The 21,497-nt window shown below is 38.0% G+C and overlaps 1 protein-coding gene across 2 annotated transcripts in view; it reads right to left on the bottom strand.

The window, feature by feature from the left end:
* Positions 1 to 21,497, bottom strand: part of LOC135464705 (solute carrier family 15 member 2-like) — a 33,754-nt gene that overhangs the window by 4,735 nt on the left and 7,522 nt on the right. For both annotated transcript variants that reach the window (XM_064742209.1, XM_064742208.1), the window contains 17 exons: positions 21,100 to 21,193; positions 18,942 to 19,083; positions 17,710 to 17,787; positions 14,819 to 14,918; positions 14,242 to 14,332; positions 13,185 to 13,262; positions 12,124 to 12,206; positions 10,988 to 11,062; positions 10,607 to 10,696; positions 10,424 to 10,468; positions 7,880 to 8,004; positions 6,541 to 6,622; positions 5,146 to 5,268; positions 3,973 to 4,137; positions 2,679 to 2,725; positions 1,572 to 1,697; positions 347 to 467 (listed from right to left, as the gene is read on the bottom strand). In XM_064742209.1, coding sequence (XP_064598279.1) covers positions 347 to 467; positions 1,572 to 1,697; positions 2,679 to 2,725; positions 3,973 to 4,137; positions 5,146 to 5,268; positions 6,541 to 6,622; positions 7,880 to 8,004; positions 10,424 to 10,468; positions 10,607 to 10,696; positions 10,988 to 11,062; positions 12,124 to 12,206; positions 13,185 to 13,262; positions 14,242 to 14,332; positions 14,819 to 14,918; positions 17,710 to 17,787; positions 18,942 to 19,083; positions 21,100 to 21,193 — 1,665 coding nt within the window. The remainder of the gene's footprint in view (positions 1 to 346; positions 468 to 1,571; positions 1,698 to 2,678; positions 2,726 to 3,972; positions 4,138 to 5,145; positions 5,269 to 6,540; positions 6,623 to 7,879; positions 8,005 to 10,423; positions 10,469 to 10,606; positions 10,697 to 10,987; positions 11,063 to 12,123; positions 12,207 to 13,184; positions 13,263 to 14,241; positions 14,333 to 14,818; positions 14,919 to 17,709; positions 17,788 to 18,941; positions 19,084 to 21,099; positions 21,194 to 21,497) is intronic.

Raw genomic sequence — 21,497 nt, 5'->3', positions numbered from 1 at the left:
GCTTCAGGAGCAGTAGATCCAGGGTCAATCCTGGGTAGAGTCACACCTAAGACCTTAAACAAGTTGTAACTTTCTTGCTTGGCAATCAGCATGAAGTGGATAGTGCAACGATTAGTTGACCCATATCAATATAATGGCTCGGGTGGGTCGGCTTACTTGCCTTCGGTAAGGCGTCGCAGTCAAGCAGCACTAGATAAAAGAGTGGTGGAAATCCGTCCTGCAACAAGGAGGCACATTACATGCACTCTAAGAACTCCTTTTTCGCCATATGACTGAAAAATTGTTAAGCACTCACTCCTAAATATCTCTGTTTTCTTCATTTGTTGATCTATATTCGTTGTCTTACCTCCTCTTGTTCCATTTTTCCACCGGTCAACATAATGGAATAGACGGCTCCGTAATCCATCTCTACTGTTTGGCCGCTGCTTTGCCAATGGCCGTTTTTATCAGGAATATACAAATCATACCTGAAAACAAAGTCAAATGTCAAACTTTCACGTGAATAATCGTACATGAGTAGTTGTACTTTCAGTGATCAAAATACCATCTATTATTCTCCAGTATGATTAGCAATGACCGTTTTTATCTCCCTTTTAAAAGAGCTATATGTCTGTTGGCGGCTGAAGTCAGTAAACAATACAAACAATAAATAACAACAAAAATAATAACATTTATCAACAATAACAAAGTCTTCCCACGTGTAATTTATACTCATAAATTGTGGTGACCAAGTCTGTATTAAGTAGTCTGTGGGAAAGTTACTCAGCTTTAGCAAGTTACTAACAAATCTTTCCGCGTGTAACTTATACACATATACACACCATATTAGTGGTGAGCAAGTCTGCATTAAGTCATCTGTGGGAAAGTTACTCAGTTTTAGCAAGTTACTAACAAATCTTCCCGCGTGTAACTTATACACATATGCACACCATATTAGTGGTGAGCAAGTCTGCATTAAGTCGTCTGTGGGAAAGTTAGTCAGTTTTAGCAAGTTACTAACAAATCTTCCCGCGTGTAACTTATACACATATGCACACCATATTAGTGGTGAGCAAGTCCGCATTAAGTCGTCTGTGGGAAAGTTAGTCAGTTTTAGCAAGTTACTAACAAATCTTCCAGCGTGAAACTTATACACATACGCACACCATATTAGTGGTCTGGAAGTCTCTATTAAGTTTTCTGTGAGGAAAAGCAGTGAATTTTAGCAAGTTACTAATAAATCTTCCCGCGTGTAACTTATACATACGCACACCATATTAGTGGGCTTTAAAGAAGACAATGAACGCATCAGTTCTCAAACTGTTAAACTGCTTCGTGGACCACTTATTGTCTACAATGTCCTCATATGGTGAGAGCTGCGAAATCTTTAAATTTGATGTCTTAGGTCGGATTTGAACCTGCACCTCGTCAGTCCCAACAACTGAAAGAAAGACTGTGCTACCTAACCCACTCAGTTACTGTCTGCTCCCAAACCCTTTCTGAGCCATGTTCATTCTTATCATTAAAATAATTATTATTTTAATCAAAATTCGACGAACTTGCCAGACAAAAGCCAAACTAATCATACTTACTTTCCCGGTGTAATGTTTAGGAAATCTGTGGCCATGTCACGTGAGATATTAAACTTCAACACTTCCTTATCCTTTACCAGCATTATCATGCCTGGACTGAATGTCTCCTCTAGTGAAAAAATAAAGCTGTAAAGAAGTTGGACAGAATTATTTACATTTTGTAAAATGATTGAACTTGTTCTAAAAGTATAGTATAGTATTAAGGACTGACTGATCACGTTCCTTTATCTTGTTGCTTATTTTGGGGCCTCCGTGGCTAAGGGGGTTAGCATGTCGGCACGGCTCAATGATCCAGCAGCTTCTCACCAATGCGGTCGCTGTGAGTTCAAGTCCAGCTCATGCTGGCTTCCTCTCCAGCCTTATGTGGGAAGATCTGCAACCCGAGGATGGTTGTGGGTTTCTCCTCGGCTCTGCTCCGTTTCCTTCCATGAAAATGCTGACCATCGTCGTATAAGTGAAATATTTTTTGAGGATGGCGTAAAACACCTATCAAATAAATACATGAAATAAATGCTGCTTGTTTGTTGCATAAAACCTGCATGTATTTCTTTCACCTTTTCACAATTGTTCAAGTGGTACTGTTTTCAAGTATTTTGGGGACGTTTCTCTGAATAGTCCGAAGAAAGTTATATTTCCTGGGTAGTTCTGATGTTGAAATTATCATCAGAACGGAAGAGGCTATACCTGGGATTTCCAGCAAAAAATCAGCGGAATTCTAACTGAATTTAGGTTATTACTTTAGAATAACCCAAATAATTATGCTCCACAAAATATCAGCGTCATCTGTGTAGGTGTCATTACACTTCAAAAATCAATAATAAAGTTCATAAAATTCATAAAGAAGTACTGGAAATTGATTCGATAAGCAAATATGGACTTTTTTGCCAAAATCTCGGATACAACCTCTTAGACATTGTGCCTGAGAGAGGATCCTCTTAGAGGCTGGTAAATTGCATTCAAGGTTACCCTTAAACAAGTGAAAAGCCAAAGAAATAGATTATATATGACAATGGCGGAAATCTGATTGGAAAACCACTCTTTATATACATATAAATGTTAATTAATGTCACACTACTATAACAGTAGTCTCCCCTTAGTCTCTCTTACCTCACAGAGGCATTGCCTTTTTTTGGTTTTTCTCTTAAATCTGGAAACTGAGGAAAAACAACAAAAAAATTAATCAATTGCCTGCAGATAAAAAGAATCATGATTAATATTACTTTCTCAAAATGACCATAAACATTTTCGTTCTTTTCCTGTCATTTTAGTAACATATACATGTAGAGCTAAATGTACACCTGCCAAATGCTGCCTCACTGAACTCACACAGTATTGATCTCTCTATCAGTTGTCCCAGTGTACGACTTCTGAGATTACACTTTTAGATAAAGCATACAGAAGCACTAATCTGTTCTGCAACCATGCTTTCCTGCTCTTCAAACAGAACAATTCTGTGTGTTTCCGTTTTTCTGGGTTAAGTTAACATACACTAGCCTGTTTTGTGACCAAGCTTTCCTGCTCTTCAAACAGAACAATTCTGTTTGTTTCCGTGCTTCTGGGTTAAGTTAACATACACTAGCCTGTTTTGTGACCAAGTTTTTCTGGTCTTCAAACAGAACAATTCTGTGTGTTTTCTGTGCTTCTGGGTTAAGTTTGACATACACTAGCCTGTTTTGTGACCAAGTTTTTCTGGTCTTCAACAGAGCAATTCTGTGTGTTTTCTGTGCTTCCGGGTTAAGTTTAACATACACTAGCCTGTTTTGTGACCAAGTTTTTCTGGTCTTTAACAGGACAATTCTGTGTGTTTTCTGTGCTTCTGGGTTAAGTTTAACATACACTAGCCTGTTTTGTGACCAAGTTTTTCTGGTCTTCAACAGAACAATTCTGTGTGTTTTCTGTGCTTCCGGGTTAAGTTTAACATACACTAGCCAGTTTTGTGACCAAGTTTTTCTGGTCTTCAACAGAACAATTCTGTGTGTTTTCTGTGCTTCCGGGTTAAGTTTAACATACACTAGCCAGTTTTGTGACCAAGTTTTTTTCTGGTCTTCAACAGGACAATTCTGTGTGTTTTCTGTGCTTCCGGGTTAAGTTTACCAAACACTAGCCCATTTTGTGACCAAGTTTTTCTGGTCAAACAGAACAATTCTGTATGACTTCTGTGACTTCTTTAAAATAACATGGTGAGAATACTGCATACATACTAACCCATTTTTCAACAGAATTTCTTCAAACAGAAGAATTCTGTAGGAATTCTTTGACTCTGGATTTACATAAGATGGTAAATAACACAGTATATATACTAAGCCATTTTTACCATCAATTTTTCTGGTCTTCAAACAGAACATTTTTGTAGGATTTATCAATTTTTATAGATCACAACAAAGAACATACATGCACTAACCTGTTTTGTAACCAGTTTTTTCTGGTCTTCAAACAGAACAATTCTGTACGACTTCTGTGACTCCAGGTTTATATTATTTGTAACCGAACCTCGTACAGAACATGTCTGATTTGTTGCAATGGTGACAGAGAAATTTCCACTTGAATGACGAACAAAATCGCCTAACTGAAAACAAACAAACAAAGTCATACATGTAATAGGTATTTCAAATAAAAACAGAAAGATAACCGTACCAAAAATGCAAATATTTTATAAAATGTCTCACTGCAGAGAAAAGAGTTATATATAGAGGTCCTAATACATACATCTACAGTGCATGTATTTTTCTTTCCCTTGAAAATAGAAGTGTTCATCAGAAAGACGAATAAAACTTTTTTCGAAAATACCTTTGATCCATTTGTTTAAAATATTATATCCAAAAATTAATGCAGTGAAAAGATTAAGATTTCTGTGTTTTGTTTCTTTATCTTCACGGTCATATTCATTTTTTACTTCAAAATTTTCACACAGAACTTTAATTATTATCAAGTGTTTTTTAATATTTCTTTTCAATATCAACATTTCAATATTAACATTGTGCTGATACGTCCAAAAACCTAGACACATTCATTATCATAGAATTGATTCTATTTAATTCATTGTGAGATAAATGTAGAAAAATACATAAAATCATCTGATGCATATTTAACTGGTCCTTCTTTTCATTATTAAAATGATTTTCTGTGTTTTTTCAAAAAATTTTTCATTTCTTTATTTTCAAGATCACAATCATTTTTTACTTCAAAATTTTCACACAGAATTTTAATTATTATAAAGTGTTTTTTAATATATATATCACTATGTGATATATATGTAAGAACATTCTTAATTATTTTTGGTCTCTTAAAAATGACCAGATATCAAAAATTTAGACAAAACAGACTGACTGTCATCAATACGTGTTTTTTCAAAAAATTTTTCATTTCTTTATTTTCAAGATCACAATCATTTTTTACTTCAAAATTTTCACACAGAATTTTAATTATTATAAAGTGTTTTTTAATATATATATCACTATGTGATATATATGTAAGAACATTCTTAATTATTTTTGGTCTCTTAAAAATGACCAGATATCAAAAATTTAGACAAAACAGACTGACTGTCATCAATACACACAGATTCAGGAATTACCTCATAAGGACCAATGGTTGTTGAATAGTCCAGGTCTGTAGATTTGACAGACAGTTGGCATGGCAATGTATTTATCACAGAAAAACCAGATTCCTTTAAAGCTAATGGCTCCTCTTTTAAGTTCTGCGAAGAAAAAAATAGATTTGAGGTAAAGTTCAACAACAACACCATCATATATATATACTGACTCCACTGCCTTGACACCTACCGCAAGGTTCATTGTGAATAAATGTGACGTACCCTGATCCTTCTCATTTTTAGGACACATATTAACAGTCCTGATATAACAGAATTACATTTGTCTTCCAGTTTAAATTATTGTGTGAAGATATGAATGGGTTCTTCATTAGACTGACAAACTTTGTTAAAAAAAGGAAACTAAATATTTCTGCTACAATTACATGTACACTGGCTTAAAAAACGCAGACCAGGTGTCCCAAAAATTGGAAGAATTCGTACAACATATGTACTGTATTTATCGTCATAAATTTTTCATGTGGTTATACTTGATTCTGATTTATTCATTTATCTGATAGGTGTTTTTCGCTGTACTTAAGAAAATTTCACTTACACGATGACAGCCAGCATTATGGTGGGAGGAAAAGGAGCAGAGCCCTGAGGAAACTCACAACCATCCGCAGGTTGCTGAAAGACCTTCTCACGTACGGCTGGAGAGGCAGCCAAAATAATCTAGATTATGATTGGCCCATCCACCTCGATATAGGTTGATGCCACTTCTGCCTAAGTTTTTCTCAAGTCTGATTAATTTTTATCAGAAAAACTGAACTGCTGACATGTAATGAATCATTCTAAGGTCTTTACATCATTCTGAAAGATCAAACTTTAGGCGGATTAAAGCACGTATGCTACAAGAGACGGTGACGAGGTGTGACGTGCAGATCCATGTCATGATAAAGACCACAATAGCATCGTGTGTAAGCTGCTTTTCATCAATGTACCAAAAACATCATTCCATCACAATACTGGAGTTTCAAGTTAATGTGATGTTGTGACGAGCGGGAGGATCCGTGCATGGTAATGAAGACTATGACATCTATGTAAGAAGAAAGGTAGCCTCAAAAGATGTAAGAGTGGGAGGATCCCAGCATGGTAATGAAGATTATGCATATTCATTAATCACAATTACCCTACCTGGAGAGCTGCAGGTAGTGAGTTGGAGGATCCCTGCATATTAACTAGGCCCATGCATGATCAGTACTGACACCTAATCAGGAAAAAGCTAGTCTTAAGCGTGGGAGGATCCTTGCATGGCAGTGACGCTAATGCATATTCAATACTCACATCTATCCTAATCTGGAGAAAGCTAGTCTTAAGCGTGGGAGGATCCTTGCATGGTAATGAAGCTGATGAAGCTAATGCGTATTCATTACTCACATCTATCCTTATCTGGAGAAAGCCGGCCACAACAAAGGCTACAACTGCTAGTGTCATGCCAGCTACCATCCTCTGAAGTGGTCTGAAAACAACAAAAATGAAATCATCCAATTTCAAACTTTTACTCGTAGAAATAAACAGCATGAACTGATATTATGTTCGGGGAGGTAAACGTGCTGGCCAGTGTGCTGCTTGACACACTCAATGTTGTTTGAAAGGTGAACTCATTTAATATATACATTTGTACACGGCCCGCAACTAAGAGAATTCTGTTGAAATACCCCTCGGTCATAAGCACAGATGTAAGAGGTGAACATACATCACTGAAACATATGATGGTTCTTCTACATGACTAGGTGTACCTTTGGTACAAGACTGATCAAAACTGCTTTTCAAGATATTACGATTCAGTAAGTCATTCACGTACTAAATATTAACTAACACCAACGACTTTAAAAAAACATTTAACAAGGTCACAGAAAAAGAACAGGTTTTACCCAGTGAATAACAGTACCTGTGTTATACATGTCACTTATACAATAAATCATGCTGACTTCCTCTACGGCCGTACATGGAAAGGTCTGCCAACAACCTGCAGATGGTCGCGCGTTTCCCCTGGGCTCTGCCCGGTTTCCTCCCATCATAATGCTGGCTGCCGTGGTATAAGTGAAATATTCTTGAATACAGCGTAAAACATCAGTCAAATAAATAAATATATACGACAACAGCCTGCACTATGGTGAACCCGCACTTGTGTTTTCTAGCGACTGAAAGACACAAGCATTGTTATCCACCAGACTAAGGCATGTTCTGATCTCTTGAATTAAAACCACATACAAACCAACAAGAGCTAGTGTCACCTCACTGGCTTGGAAACGATCCATGCCTTAGAGTGCATGAGTGAGTGATTAGGGTTTAACGTCGTACCTGACAATTTTTCAGTTATAGCACGACAAAGGAATCCTTAGAGTGCATGTAATGTGCGTCCTTGTTGCAGGATTGATTTCCACCGCTCTTTTATCTAGTGCTTCTTCACTGAGACACCTTACCGAGGGCAAGTAAGCCGCCCTGCCCAGCCATTATACTGATAAGGGTCAACCAGTTGTTGCACTATACCCTTCATGCTGAACGCCAAGCGAGGAAGTTACAATTTCCTCTTTCAAAGTCTTAGGTGTGACTCGACCCAGGATTGACCCTGGATCTACTGCTCCCAAAGCAGACGCTCTACCAATTGTCACGTGCTATCAGGGCTGGTCCATGCCTTAGAGGACTGAGCCAATGTGGTCCTCACACATGATAATTCCAAACAGCTAGCTGTAAATCATGGCTTATTTCTCACCTGTTTGGAATTCTACACTTATCCAGCAATGGATAGATAAAATTCTCAAAAACAGGAATCAACAAAAGGATTAGGACTGGGTTGATAGCCTGCATCTGGTCAGGTTTGATCTTCCAGCCATCCACCTGCAATCAAATATGCAAATCATGATTTCAGCTATTCTTTGTAAGTACAGAAATTTTGATTTGATATAGTCAATGGATATTTTGCCAAAAATCTCTTGTATAGACTCTCTAAGTAAAATTTTGGAAATTCGTCTATTATGTCTTTCTCTTCAAAACAGAGGCCGTGAAATAATCAACACAGGCCTTCGTATGTATGTATGCTTTGTGTTTTATGTCGTACTATATACATATTGTGGTAAGGGGAGTTCCTGCTGCCACCAATGAAGTATCATGCCGACAGCATCAGACCGCACCCCACCCATTCACATTATACAGGCACTCCGGGCCAACCAGTTCTGTTTTCTTGTTCTAACCTCTCAGTTCTTAGCGTATAAATAAACTACCGCATAAATACAGGAAGGTACAAGAAGGCTGTTTGTTTGAAAAATCCTGCTGGGAATGGTCAGCAAATTCTGAAATGTGTGAACATTTCTTCTTAGAATGACTCCATCTACTGTTGTATGTGATCTTTGGAGATATCTGAGATTGTGGGTATTGGCTGTTCTTTGATTTTTATGCACAGACTGCTTTTCCTGTGCTACTTTTTTCTCTGCTTTCATTCACAACGCTGACACACTTTTCCACCTTGGCTTTCTGTTTTTTCTGTAATCTGATTCCTTTCCTTAAATTTCTGATTGGCAAGTAGGTTTGTGGACAATGCAGATATTGTGACCCTGTCATCCTCATCAACAACCGAGAAGGAAAGCTCTGTTCCTCTCTCAGTTCCTGTAGTTGCTTTAGGCTTCTCACCTGTAGCATTCAGCTGATCAATCACACTTGTATCCAGCTGATCAATCACACTTGTGTTCAGCTGATCAATCACATTTGTGTTCAGCTGATCAACCACACTTGTATTCAGCTGATCAATCACACTTGTATTCATCTGATCAATCACACTTGTATCCAGATGATCAAACACACTTTTATTCAGCTGATCAATCGCACTTGTGTTCAGCTGATCAATCACACTTGTATTCAGCTGATCAATCACACTTGTGTTCAGCTGATCAATCGCACTTGTATCCAGCTGATCAATCACACTTGTATCCAGCTGATCAACCACACTTGTATTCAGCTGATCAACCACACTTGTGTTCAGCTGATCAATCACACTTGTATTCAGCTGATCAATCACACTTGTGTTCAGCTGATCAATCACACTTGTATCCAGCTGATCAATCACACTTGTATCCAGCTGATCAACCACACTTGTATTCAGCTGATAAATCAGACTTGTATTCAGCTGATCAATCACACTTGTATCCAGATGATCACACACTTGTATTCAGCTGATCAATCGCACTTGTATCCAGCTGATCAAACACACTTGTATTCAGCTGATCAATCGCACTTGTGTTCAGCTGATCAATCACATTTGTGTTCAGCTGATCAACCACACTTGTATTCAGCTGATCAATCACACTTGTATTCATCTGATCAATCACACTTGTATCCAGATGACCAAACACACTTGTATTAAGCTGATCAATCGCACTTGTGTTCAGCTGATCAAACACACTTGTATCCAGCTGATCAATCACACTTAAGTTCAGCTGATCAATCACACTTGTATCCAGCTGATCAATCACACTTATGTTCAGCTGATCAATCACACTTTTATCCAGCTGATCGATCACACTTGTATTCAGCTGATCAATCACACTTGTATCCAGCTGATCAATCACACTTGTGTTCAGCTGATCAATCACACTTGTGTTCAGCTGATCAATCACACTTGTATTCAGCTGATCAATCACACTTGTATTCAGCTGGCCGCTCTCTTGAAAAATGTAAGACAGGTAAGCTGTTTCTCGCAGAACCTTTCGGTACAGTTCAAGGCTGGCAAGATATTGGTACGTAAGCCACTGATTCAAATAACCATGTAGCTTGCATCACCGTCTTTTTGCTGTGCATCACCGTCTTTTTGCTGTGCATTACAGTCTTTTGGTTGTGCATCACAGTCTTCTGGTTTTGCCTGCACCACAATTTCTGCAAACAGGCACTGTGGGAGGTAGTTCATGATGAGTGCTTTCAGTCCTCTGTATCTGTGTACTTGTAGATGCCATCTTCTCACAGATTTTTTTAAATACATTTATTTATTTTTAAGGGGGAAGGGGAATCATTCTCAACATTTAGCATATCCGAGACTGATGCGTAACCTGCATGAGCGTTCACCACTTATTTTAAGGCCTTGTTTGATCCCAGGTCTCCTGACTGAGGTAGGCACTCTAACCACTAGGCCCCCAAACCGGCCTCCAGCAAGTACCATTTTTTAATGTGTATGGCATGGCCCATCCCGGGTTTGATCCCAGGTCTCCCGACTTTGAGGTATGCGCTGTAATAACTTTGCCACTGAAGCATTCGACCTGTGTGTACTCACCAACCGTCCATTCATCTGTCCAGCCTGTAAGGTCCAACGAGAGCCCTGTAATTTGGAATACATAAAATAAATAAATAAATAAATAAATAAAATACAGTGTACAAACAAAAATACATGAACAAGCTGATATTGGATTGAAACACAAGCACTTGATGGTTAAGTACTGAATTAAAGGTCGCTTACCAGCTGATCAAAAAGTGCCCAGAATACTGGCAGAGGTAGAAACAACAACAATACTCTCATCAAACACTTCACATCTTCAACAAAATTAGTCTGAAACAATCAAGAAAAAAAACACTGATGTATACACGCCTACATTTATTTGTTATTAAATTTTTTCAGTGGAGTTTTTACTAGAACAACATGTGTCTTCAGGCTCGAGCTAAAATATTTATTACTTATGTATATTTAATACATTATTTAATTATATTTAATTACATAAAGCAACAGTCTGGTTTTATGAGTGAAAGAGACAACAGCCGCAGTCTATCAATATCAATTTGGTTAAATTTAGTTACACATAATTTCTCGTTATAAGGCGTTTGTAGAACACAATTCATGCACCTCAAACTTGTCTGTGGTTCTGTCCAGCCAGTGCTCAACTTTCTCCTTGGATGTGAATTTCTTTTTGATTCCACACTACATCAAACAAAAAATCGATGGATCAAAAGACTTCAGAAAGCTCTAAATGTATCACAAACAGGATGGCGAAACAATTAATACAAAGACTTGTTAAGTGAAACACCTTTAATCTTCAAAGTGTTGCAAAGAAGACCTACTGTAAATCTTCAACCTTTTCAACCACTAGAACACTTTTTTCAGTGGAAGTTATACCTACAATTATTATGACAATGATGCTAAAAATGATTTGTTTGTGTCATTAATCATGCAAGCTTCACAGAACTGTGCAAATTATTTCTCTACACATTATAGTTCTCTCGGAATGTTTCGAAGTATTGGCTGCATAGCTGTTTGAAAAGTTTGAAGAATTAAGGGTAGTTTATCTGTTATTCACATTTATTTATTTATTTTTCATCTGATTGGTGTTTTTTTTACGCACAAGACTATATGCCTAATATGATGGCTGCCAGCGTTATGAAGGGAGGAAACCGAGCTCGGGGAAACCGAGCTCGGGGAAACCCACAGCCACTGCTGGCAGACCTCCCCATGCAGGCCTGGAGAGGAAGCCTGCTGGACTTGAACTCGCAGCCATCGCACTGGTGAAAAGCTCCTATACATGCAGGTAATTATGCAGTGTAGGCGCACTAGACACCTCATACACGGAGGAACCCAAGTCACATGTTCATGTAATACAGACCCGATAAGGAGAAGTTATCCTTAACATGAAAACGACTGATTGACTGATTGGTTGACTCTGAGCTCAAGAATGTCTTACGGGTAGAGGAAATCCGTGTGACCAGATTAAAGCAACAAACTTCTGACAAACTTTCCAACTTAAATTAAGTCATGGTCAAACCAGAGAGAGCTAGATTAAACTAGGATGAACGGTACTTGGATAACAAATCTTTTACCGAGTGTCAAGTATCAAGTAATATCAATATTATAACAGTTATAGGCTTAACTATGACTCTGTTCATTTACTACGTGATGATGTTTTTTTCATTCTATTTTCTACAATAAGTACATTTACATCAATCTTGTAAAGCAGAGAAAACATGAACGTTCATAACTGTGCTTACCATTACACATCTAAACACTTTCCCAAAAAGGTTACCGCTTGGAGGATAGCTCTTATACATTTTCCGGCCAGAGATAAAAATGACTGAAATTGGAAAGAAAAAAACAATTCCCAGGTTACATATACATAAACTTGTGTATTTCATTTAAAGAGCCATTTGAGCCAAGATTTTTCTATAGAGGAATGGAAGAAGAAAGGTATCCTGTCCAGCATAACATACGTACGTTCATATGTCGTGTATGAATTTTATCAGACCTTCAAATAATCCTACCAATGCTGAGTGCTTACAAACACAAAATTTTCGGCCATTTTCGTACAAATTTCTCGAGTGACGTCAGCTTCCTCGAACAAAATCATTTTTCTTGGAGTGGCGTAATCTGCAATGTCTTCAATCCCACTAGGGGCCTCCAAGGCTCAGTTGGTTAGTGCACTAGTGCAGCGTAATGACCAAGGAGTCTCTCACTAATGGGGTCGTTGTGAGTTCAAGTCCAGCTCATGCTGGCTTCCTCTCTGGCCATATGTGGAAGGTCTGTCATCAATCTGGACTGCCTTCAAGTAATCAAATTCGTACTCAAGAATATTTCACTTATACGACAGTGGCCAACATTATGGTGGGAGGAAACCCGACAGAGCCCGGGGGAAACCCACAACCCTCTGCAGGTTGCTGGCAGACCTTCCCACATATCTTGTTATAGGCCCAGTCTGAATTTCACATGTCTTGCGAGTTCATGCAGGCTTAGCATGTTTATGCGAGATAAGGTGGGGATCTCACCAACTAACACAGCTATTTTACGGTAACTATGATGCCATGGAGTAGACAGATCCCGACTGTAAACGATGAATACTCACTGTATCATACCTTTTACCTGTGTTAGTTTTTGAGATCCCAAACCTTGTCTCGATTGTCTCAACCTGCATGAACTCCTGAGATTCCTGTACATATACCCTGAGTTTAACAAAGAAAATGGGCAACCGTCTTGTGGTTTTGAGCCAATATGTCAGTCAGGACTTCAACCTTCACTTTTCAACGCTCTACTAAAGGACACCAAAGAGTTCACTTACTAAGGGAAGCAATCATGAGAGCAGCAGGGACACCAAAAGCTAGCGGGTAACAGTCTGCATCAAAGCACTGCACGTCAGCTGAAATGGGCGAACATATGGGTCACTCAGGAAGAATATAACGTATAATCTGGTACATATAAACAAAGATTACAGGCACTCCTAGAGTTTTCAAAATACAGTCCCTCATAACCCCAATCTTCAATCTGAACAGAAAAATATGTCTACCCTGTTATCAGTGAAGCTTGCGGTATAAATGTCATTGGTAAATTTATTTATTTATTTCAGTGTTGCAATGAAACCATTGACCTTTGGCAAGTTACTGATGAACTTTCTCATGTGTAACATACAGATATGTACGTCATATTGGTGGAAGGCAAGTAATTTTACACCTTTAACTTAAACTGCTTATCGTCACCAAGGTCAGCAAACACTGACATTTGGAGAATCTACAAATTCTCTGTTCAATGCCGGGTTTGAACCTGCACCTTGTGTCTCCAAGTGCTTTCAAGTAGATGTGTTTTAATCACTCGGCCTTGACCTGCTTCCTTTTGCTAAGGTACTGCTTCAAAATAGTTTAATATTAACATCCCTGTACATTACAGTGTTCTTTCTCTGTGGCTTCAGCTGAGAACGTGGAAGTTCAATCAACACTTCTTTGACAAAACAAATGGATCAGAGAATTGTTCTATGAACCACTATGGGCCAAGTTGTTCTAAAGTGTATTAAGACTTGAACCCAGAATTAACTTTAGTTCAGACTAATGTGTCATTTACTTTGTGTTGGGATGAGACTGGTATTAAGGCCTAGCTTAACTTTAATACCCATTTGAACAACTGGCCTCTGGTCGCTAAAGCTTAATACATGCTTTCCTTAAAAAACTGTATCGGGTGGGGAGGGGGGGATTAGGAAGTGGGGGGGTCGTGGCTCATTAGGTTAGCGCGCTTGGTGTGAGTTCAAGTCCAGCTCATGCTGGACCACCACATGCTGTCCACCGTCGTGTAAGTGAAATATTCTTGATTACGGCAACACCAATCAAATTCAAAAACCATGAACTCACCTCTTAAAACTGGAGTCAGAAAGGTTGAGATCAAACTTCCAGCATTGATGGCAAAATAAAACACAGAAAAAAATGTCTGGATTTCCTTTTTCTGAAAAAAAACCCAAAATTTATGTGTAATTTTTTGACATGCTTTGAGCTATGCAACGTTTCCTTAAAGACATGTTTTTGTATGAACTAGAACAACTTCTGATCTTACCTTTGTATTGACTGAAATTTAGCAATTAGTTTTTATGTCACTGAGGTAAAAACTTTCAACAGCACCTCTTCTGTAGCAGCATTGATTTCATTAGTGTAACTTATAACTTGTTACGTGATATTAGCAAAGCTGTGCGCCTCACAAGCTTTTATTTATGCATTTCCTTACCCCTTATGCTGTACTCTAGCAGATTTAACTTACTTGACTGTTGCCAGCATTATGGTGGGAGGAAACTGGGTACTGGGTCATTGTGCTGTGCCACCCTCAGAGTTTTAAAGATAGCAAATCATATACATTCTCTCAATACTGTACATGCTGTGAATAATAGTTTTTAGTTCTTTTTCTTTTTGCACCTATAGACTGTACAGCAAGAGTTACCTGCTCCTTGCTAAATTGGTCCCCACCAAAAGCAGATACACAGGGTTTGATTCCTCCAGTCCCCACCCCGATCAGCACCAGCCCCACCATGGGGCCAATCCTACAATACAAACATGACAATGAGCAATTATGTAAATCAGGGTGGTCTACCCTCATGAGACCTTTGGCGTGAAAAGAATGTGGCCTTTGACCTCTTGGTGTAAGAGTCAGCTAACCTAGAGCTCTCCCATATGAGACCATTGAACAGAATACTTATAGATCATAGTCAATTTATTTAAAAGACAATTCTGTCCTTGTTTAGTATGAATGGATAAAGTTTTATAAAACCTACAGCTGTTCACATGCACCGTTACTGATTTCGTGCCCGATAACGAATTTGAACAAATGGCTTGCCGACCCATCTTTATTCAGTACGGGAAAGAAAATCGTGGCAGATTTTTGCTTCTGACCAATTCACACTGGAAACAAAGAGATAGACCTAAATTTAGCAAACCTCCTGCTGAATTTGAAACTCCATGATCACATGCCAGTAGTTGCATTTATCTGAAGCCAAGTTACCAATCACCTGGCGCTACAAACCGTACATCTAGGTCGATGTAAGTAACCCAATCCATGCCCAAAGTTGGGCTTCATGAATGCAACCTACCTAAAACGTTATCGTCTCCAAAAGACGGTTTGGACACCCGACCGATTTTTAGCCATAGAGTGAACGTGGCTTAAGTCTGCGTACCTTGAATGTAATGTCAGGTACATTACAAAGTTATCTATCCGCAGCCGAGGAAGCCTATCAACAAGTATGACTTACATGTATGAAAGGGTTGTTACGATGATTAATGCTAGGATCTGACGTCACAATGTACAACACCACTGTGGTGTCACAAAACTATGATTAGATGTGAACACGTACAACACCACTGTGGTGTCACAAAGCTATGATATGACGTCACCATGTACAGCACCATTGTGGTGTCACAAAACTATGATTAGATTTCAACACGTACAACACCACTGTGGTGTCACAAAGCTATGATATGACTTCACCATGTACAGCACCACTGTGGTGTCACAAAACTATGATTAGATGTCAACACGTACAACACCACTGTGGTGTCACAAATCTATGATTAGACGTCACCATGTACAAGACCACTGTGGTGTCACAAAGCTATGATTTGAAGTCACAGTGTACAAGACCACTGCAGTGTCACAAAGCTATGATTTGACATCACAGTGTACAACACCACTGTTGTGTCACAAAGCTATGATTTGATGTCAACACGTACAACACCACTGTGGTGTCACAAATCTATGATTAGACGTCACCATGTACAAGACCACTGTGGTGTCACAAAGCTATGATTTGAAGTCACAGTGTACAACACCACTGTTGTGTCACAAAGCTATGATTTGACGTCACCATGTACAGCACCACTGTGGTGTCACAAAGCTATGATTAGACGCCAACACGTACAACACTACTGTGGTGTCCAAAATCTATGATTTGAAGTCACAGTGTACAACACCACTGTAGTGTTACAAAGCTATGATTTGACGTCAAGATGTACAACAGCACTGTGGTCTCACAAAGCTATGATTTGACGTCACAATGTACAACACCACTGTGGTGTTACAAAGCTATGATTTGATGTCACAATGTACAACACCACTGTGGTGTTACAAAGTTATGATTTGAAGTCACGGTGTACAACACCACTGTAGTGTTACAAAGCTATGATTTGACGTCAAGATGTACAACAGCACTGTGGTGTCACAAAGCTATGATTTGACGTCACAATGTACAACACCACTGTGTTGTTACAAAGCTATGCATAAATGGAACAGAAACAGCTGCATAAATTACTGAGTCAGAAACAAGCTATGAAGTGACCACAACAGATCTGACGTCAATTTATCCTGTGCCTGCCCTTTTCAGCTGAGGCAATTAGCACCATTTATATTTGACAGCCCATTCTGTTGCTAGATGCTGTCATTCTCATGTTGAAAGACAAGCATTTCCTGGTTCTAACTTCTACTAGAGCACATGTGCACTGGCCACATAATGGCTGAAATACTGCCAGTGTAGCGTTACAGCCCAATCATTCATTTGCTATATCCTCAAATAAATCTGGTCACATTGTCTTTTAGCCACATGTAGTTTATCTAGATAATTACTTCTATCGAAAAAAATTACTTATTACTCTCAAGATTTCATTGGCAGTTAATTGTAGTATTTTAGTCAGTGATATTTTTTTTTACAAATGTAAGGTATGGTACTATATTATACATATACAGTTGTTAACAGTCTTTACACTGATGCTTGATACATGTAATTTTCATATTTTCATTCCCTCCGTTACACAGTATACGTGGTCACAGTGCTGGGAGAGAAAACCCTAAATCAAGAGTTATCCCCCTTTAATCATAAATGATAGTACAAAACATGGCGCTTAGCTTCAAGGGCTATTTACAAAAGAAAGGTTTTCATTTTGAAGCATATTTTATATTTCTAAATAACTTCTCTATTTTACTTGTATGCATGTTTTCCATTTATGGTGTCAGAGTTATTTGGAAATGGCATCATCAATGAACATACCTAGAAATGCAGGACTAGCTAAGCACACCCTATTCAACCTTTCCAATTCCTCCAAACAAAGCTGTTCTGACAACTATCACCATGGACGTCAACACAGCAGACTACAAATATTTTCCGGATTAACTGCTGAGGCCTTAGGAAAACCATAGTTTAAAGCCATCCTTATGCCTCAAGAATCTTATGCCTCAAGAACAAAGCTAAGAAGTGTTTTTGTGCTTTTATATTTGGCCATATACTCTGCATTAAGAAATTAAAAGCAAGAGTTGCATGTATCCTTTAAGTTAGAACCTGTACCTACCATTCAGGGGGAGGTAATGCAGTCAGAGCCATCACAACATTGCCAAGGGCATATACAAGGGAGATATACAGGATGGTCCTGGAACAAAGAAGACATGTAGAGTGATTGACAGATTGACAGACTAACTGATTTGTTCATTAGCATACAAAGCCATACTCAAGGATATGTCATTTCTACATGTATAATGAGGGCAGTATGTTCCGACTTTCCCAACCCTTCCCTTTAGCTCCTGTAAAACAGTTTTCTGCATGTAAAGTCACTGTCCATTGTTTGGTTGGCCTAAGGGTCAGTCAGGTTTGGCTTGGGCAGAGTACTGAAGTGAAAACATCCTGAACATAAGTTAGTCTGTGGAAAGACCATTAAAACATAATCCAAAACTAACTTTTCCCTTACTTTTTAGACTTTTATCTGACTGAATAAAACACATTCAAATGATTAATTTCTATGGTGGTTTTTAGTTGCTGTGTCTATTGCTTAATGGGCCTATGAGTTGGACCAGCTCATGCTGGCTTCCCCTCCCGCCGTACGTGGGAAGGTCTGCCAGCAACCTGGGGATGGTGGTTGTTTTCCTCTGGGCTCTGCTCGGTTTCCTTCCATCATAATGCTGACCGTCCATGTATAAGTCAAATATTCTTCAGTTCGGTGTACAATAACAACCAAATAAATAAATAAATACTGTGTTTTTTCCTTATACTTTTTATTAAAGGAATTCCCATTTTCATTGTTCTTGGGGATTTGAAGATAAAATGAGTGTGATGTTAAAGGGTAAGGAAATTAACTTTATTCTTTTGCAGGTTGAAAGAAATAGTAATTAAAACAGACGATGTTTTCCTGATTGTGCAAACTTAATAAGAACTGATGAACTTTTCTGAAAATCAAGAACACTGTTGATCAGAAAAATGTAACACTTTGACTGACTGACTGACTGACTGACTGACTGACTAACTGACATACCAAACCTTCCAATTTATTTATTTTTTTGATTAGTGTTTTATGCCATACTCAAGAATATTTCACTTACACGACGGCAGCCAGCATTATGGTGGAAGAAAACCGGGCAGAGCCCGGGGCAAACCCACGACCATCCGCAGGTCCGCAGACCTTCCCACGTATGGCCGGAGGGGAAGCCAGCATGAGCTGGTCCAACTCACAGGCCCATTTAACCACCTCATCGATGAAGGCTCCAAGAAACGCAGTAGGTGTAGTTTCCAAATACCTGTCCATACACTCACCGATACTTTCCCAGGTAGCCATCTGCCAAAATCGCTCCAAATAAGGGCATGAAGTAACATAGCATGTTAAATCCATGGTAAACTGCAGTGGCAGGGTCGTTATGGAAACCCAGGCGTTGTGTGAGGTAGATAACCAATATGGCTGAAAAAATCAATAAAAGTTTCTGAGAAAAATTTAAATGTTAAATTGAATGAAATATTTCATCAAAATTTTCTGCTTATGTGACACACAAGTAACGCAGTATCCACTGGCAGAAACGGACACCTTAAAGCTGGTTTTTACAAGGTCAATAAGTTCATTATTCACATGACTTCTGAAAATTATCGAACATTGATGGAATATACGCATAAAACAGAGGGGCAAAAAAAAAAAATATGAGTTAAAAATGAAACATTTTTTGGCATATAAACTGTCTTCTTATGCTTAATAACCTTAATCCTTGTTGTTTTAGACTTACGTTTTTTTTTTTTTTATCTTTTACACAAAATCCATGGACAGGTGAATGACAAGTGTATGATAACACAATGTCGTAGGCTTTGTGAAACTGGGGCCTGTTTTTCTTTTTTTTTTTTTTTTACACTTTCTGACAATACATCTCTAGAGAAAATCACCTGAGATCACACCAACCTGTTTTTAGAGTACTGAAAAGTCCTCTTAACTTATCAGATTTAGCACAAAAATAAATGTATATACTGAAAAGCCTGTTCTGCATTGAACCAAGTTATTCATTAAAGGGTTCCAGATAACAAACTTTGTTCTGCTTTAAAATCAGTATGCATTGCTGATTTATCAAGCTGATGATTTTGCAACAAATTTGTAGCTTTTCACAGGAGCAGAATCATTGTTTGCACATTGTGAATCTTTGAAACCATGAAACTGGGGCCTGCTTTTTTTTTTTGTTTTTTTTTTTTACACTTTCTGACAATACATCTCTGAGAGAAAATCACCTGAGATCACACCAACCTGTTCTTAGAATACTGAAAAGTCCTCTTAACTTATCAGATTTAGCACAAAAATAAATGTATATACTGAAAAGCCTGTTCTGCATCTAACCAAGTTATTCATTAAAGGGTTCCAGATAACAAATTTTGTTCTGCTTTAAAACCAGTATGCATTGCTGATTCATCAAACTGATGATTTTGCAACAAATTTGTAGCTTTTCACAGGAGCAGAATCATTGTTTGCACATTGTGAATCTTTGAAACCATGAAACTGGGCCTGCTTTTTTTTTCTTTTTTTTTTTTTTTCACTTCCTGACAATACATCTCTGAGAGAAAATCACCTGAGATCACACCAACCTGTTTTTAGAGTACTGAAAAGTCCTCTTAACTTATCAGATTTAGCACAAAAATAAATGTATATACTGAAAAGCCTGTTCTGCATCTAACCAAGTTATTCATTAAAGGGTTCCCGTTAATAAATTTTGTTCTGCTTTAAAATCAGTATGCATTGCTGATTCATCAAACTGATGATTTTGCAACAAAATTTGTAGCTTTTCACAGGAGCAGAATCATTGTTTGCACATTGTGAATCTTTGAAAACCATGAAACTGGGGCCTGTTTTTTTTTCTTTTTTTTTTTTTTCACTTTCTGACAATACATCTCTGAGAGAAAATCACCTGAGATCACACCAACCTGTTTTTAGAGTACTGAAAAGTCCTCTTAACTTATCAGATTTAGCACAAAAATAAATGTATATACTGAAAAGCCTGTTCTGCATCTAACCAAGTTATCCATTAAAGGGTTCCCGTTAATAAATTTTGTTCTGCTTTAAAACCAGCATGTATTGCTGATTCATCAAACTGATGATTTTGCAACAAATCTGTAGCTCTTCACAGGAGCAGAATCATTGTTTGCACATTGTGGTTATGCTGAATCTTTAAAGCCATGAGATTAAGATAAATAACTCTAAACATCTAGAATTAAATGTGTGAGAAATGAAAAAGTGAATACAGAAGTACAAGAAAAAACCAAAAAAAAATGATCAATTCCTACATCAATATATTCCAACTGCAGTTTAAAATTTTCGCACACTTCAGGGTCTGAACCTGCTATTGGAATACAAGGATGGATAGAAATTTAAATGCCATAAAATATCTTTTTTTTTATACCTCTTCTCCAAACCAGAAGAAATAAACTTTTTGAACTAGTCACTTACTTTTCATCCCATAATAGGAAAATCGTTCGCAAAACTCATTGCCGATGATGAAATAAATACTGGTGGGAAAGCGGCCATGCCTCGTAAATATGTTCTGAAGAAAGGAAGAGAGGAAATGTGTGAAAAATTTTTGTTTTCCTTTACAACTGTGTAATAGTGGAGTTAAGCTGGAACTCTTTTGTCATCAAAGGTAACAACAGTCCCACTGTGTCATGTGAATGGTGAAAAATGATAGGCAACCACTGTTGACATTAATTTTACTGATCACCTAGTTCAGCCTTTTCCAGAGGCACTAATGACACCTCTTTCCTGTGGGAACTTCTAAAGTTCACAAACATTCAGTTTTCCAATCTTCTCTATCATTCCTCCACTCTTAATCACTTTTGTCAGATGCTCAC

The sequence above is a fragment of the Liolophura sinensis genome, chromosome 4, assembly GCF_032854445.1.
Source record: "Liolophura sinensis isolate JHLJ2023 chromosome 4, CUHK_Ljap_v2, whole genome shotgun sequence".
Classification (NCBI taxonomy): domain Eukaryota; kingdom Metazoa; phylum Mollusca; class Polyplacophora; order Chitonida; family Chitonidae; genus Liolophura; species Liolophura sinensis.
This window is presented reverse-complemented; position numbering and strand designations above follow the sequence as displayed.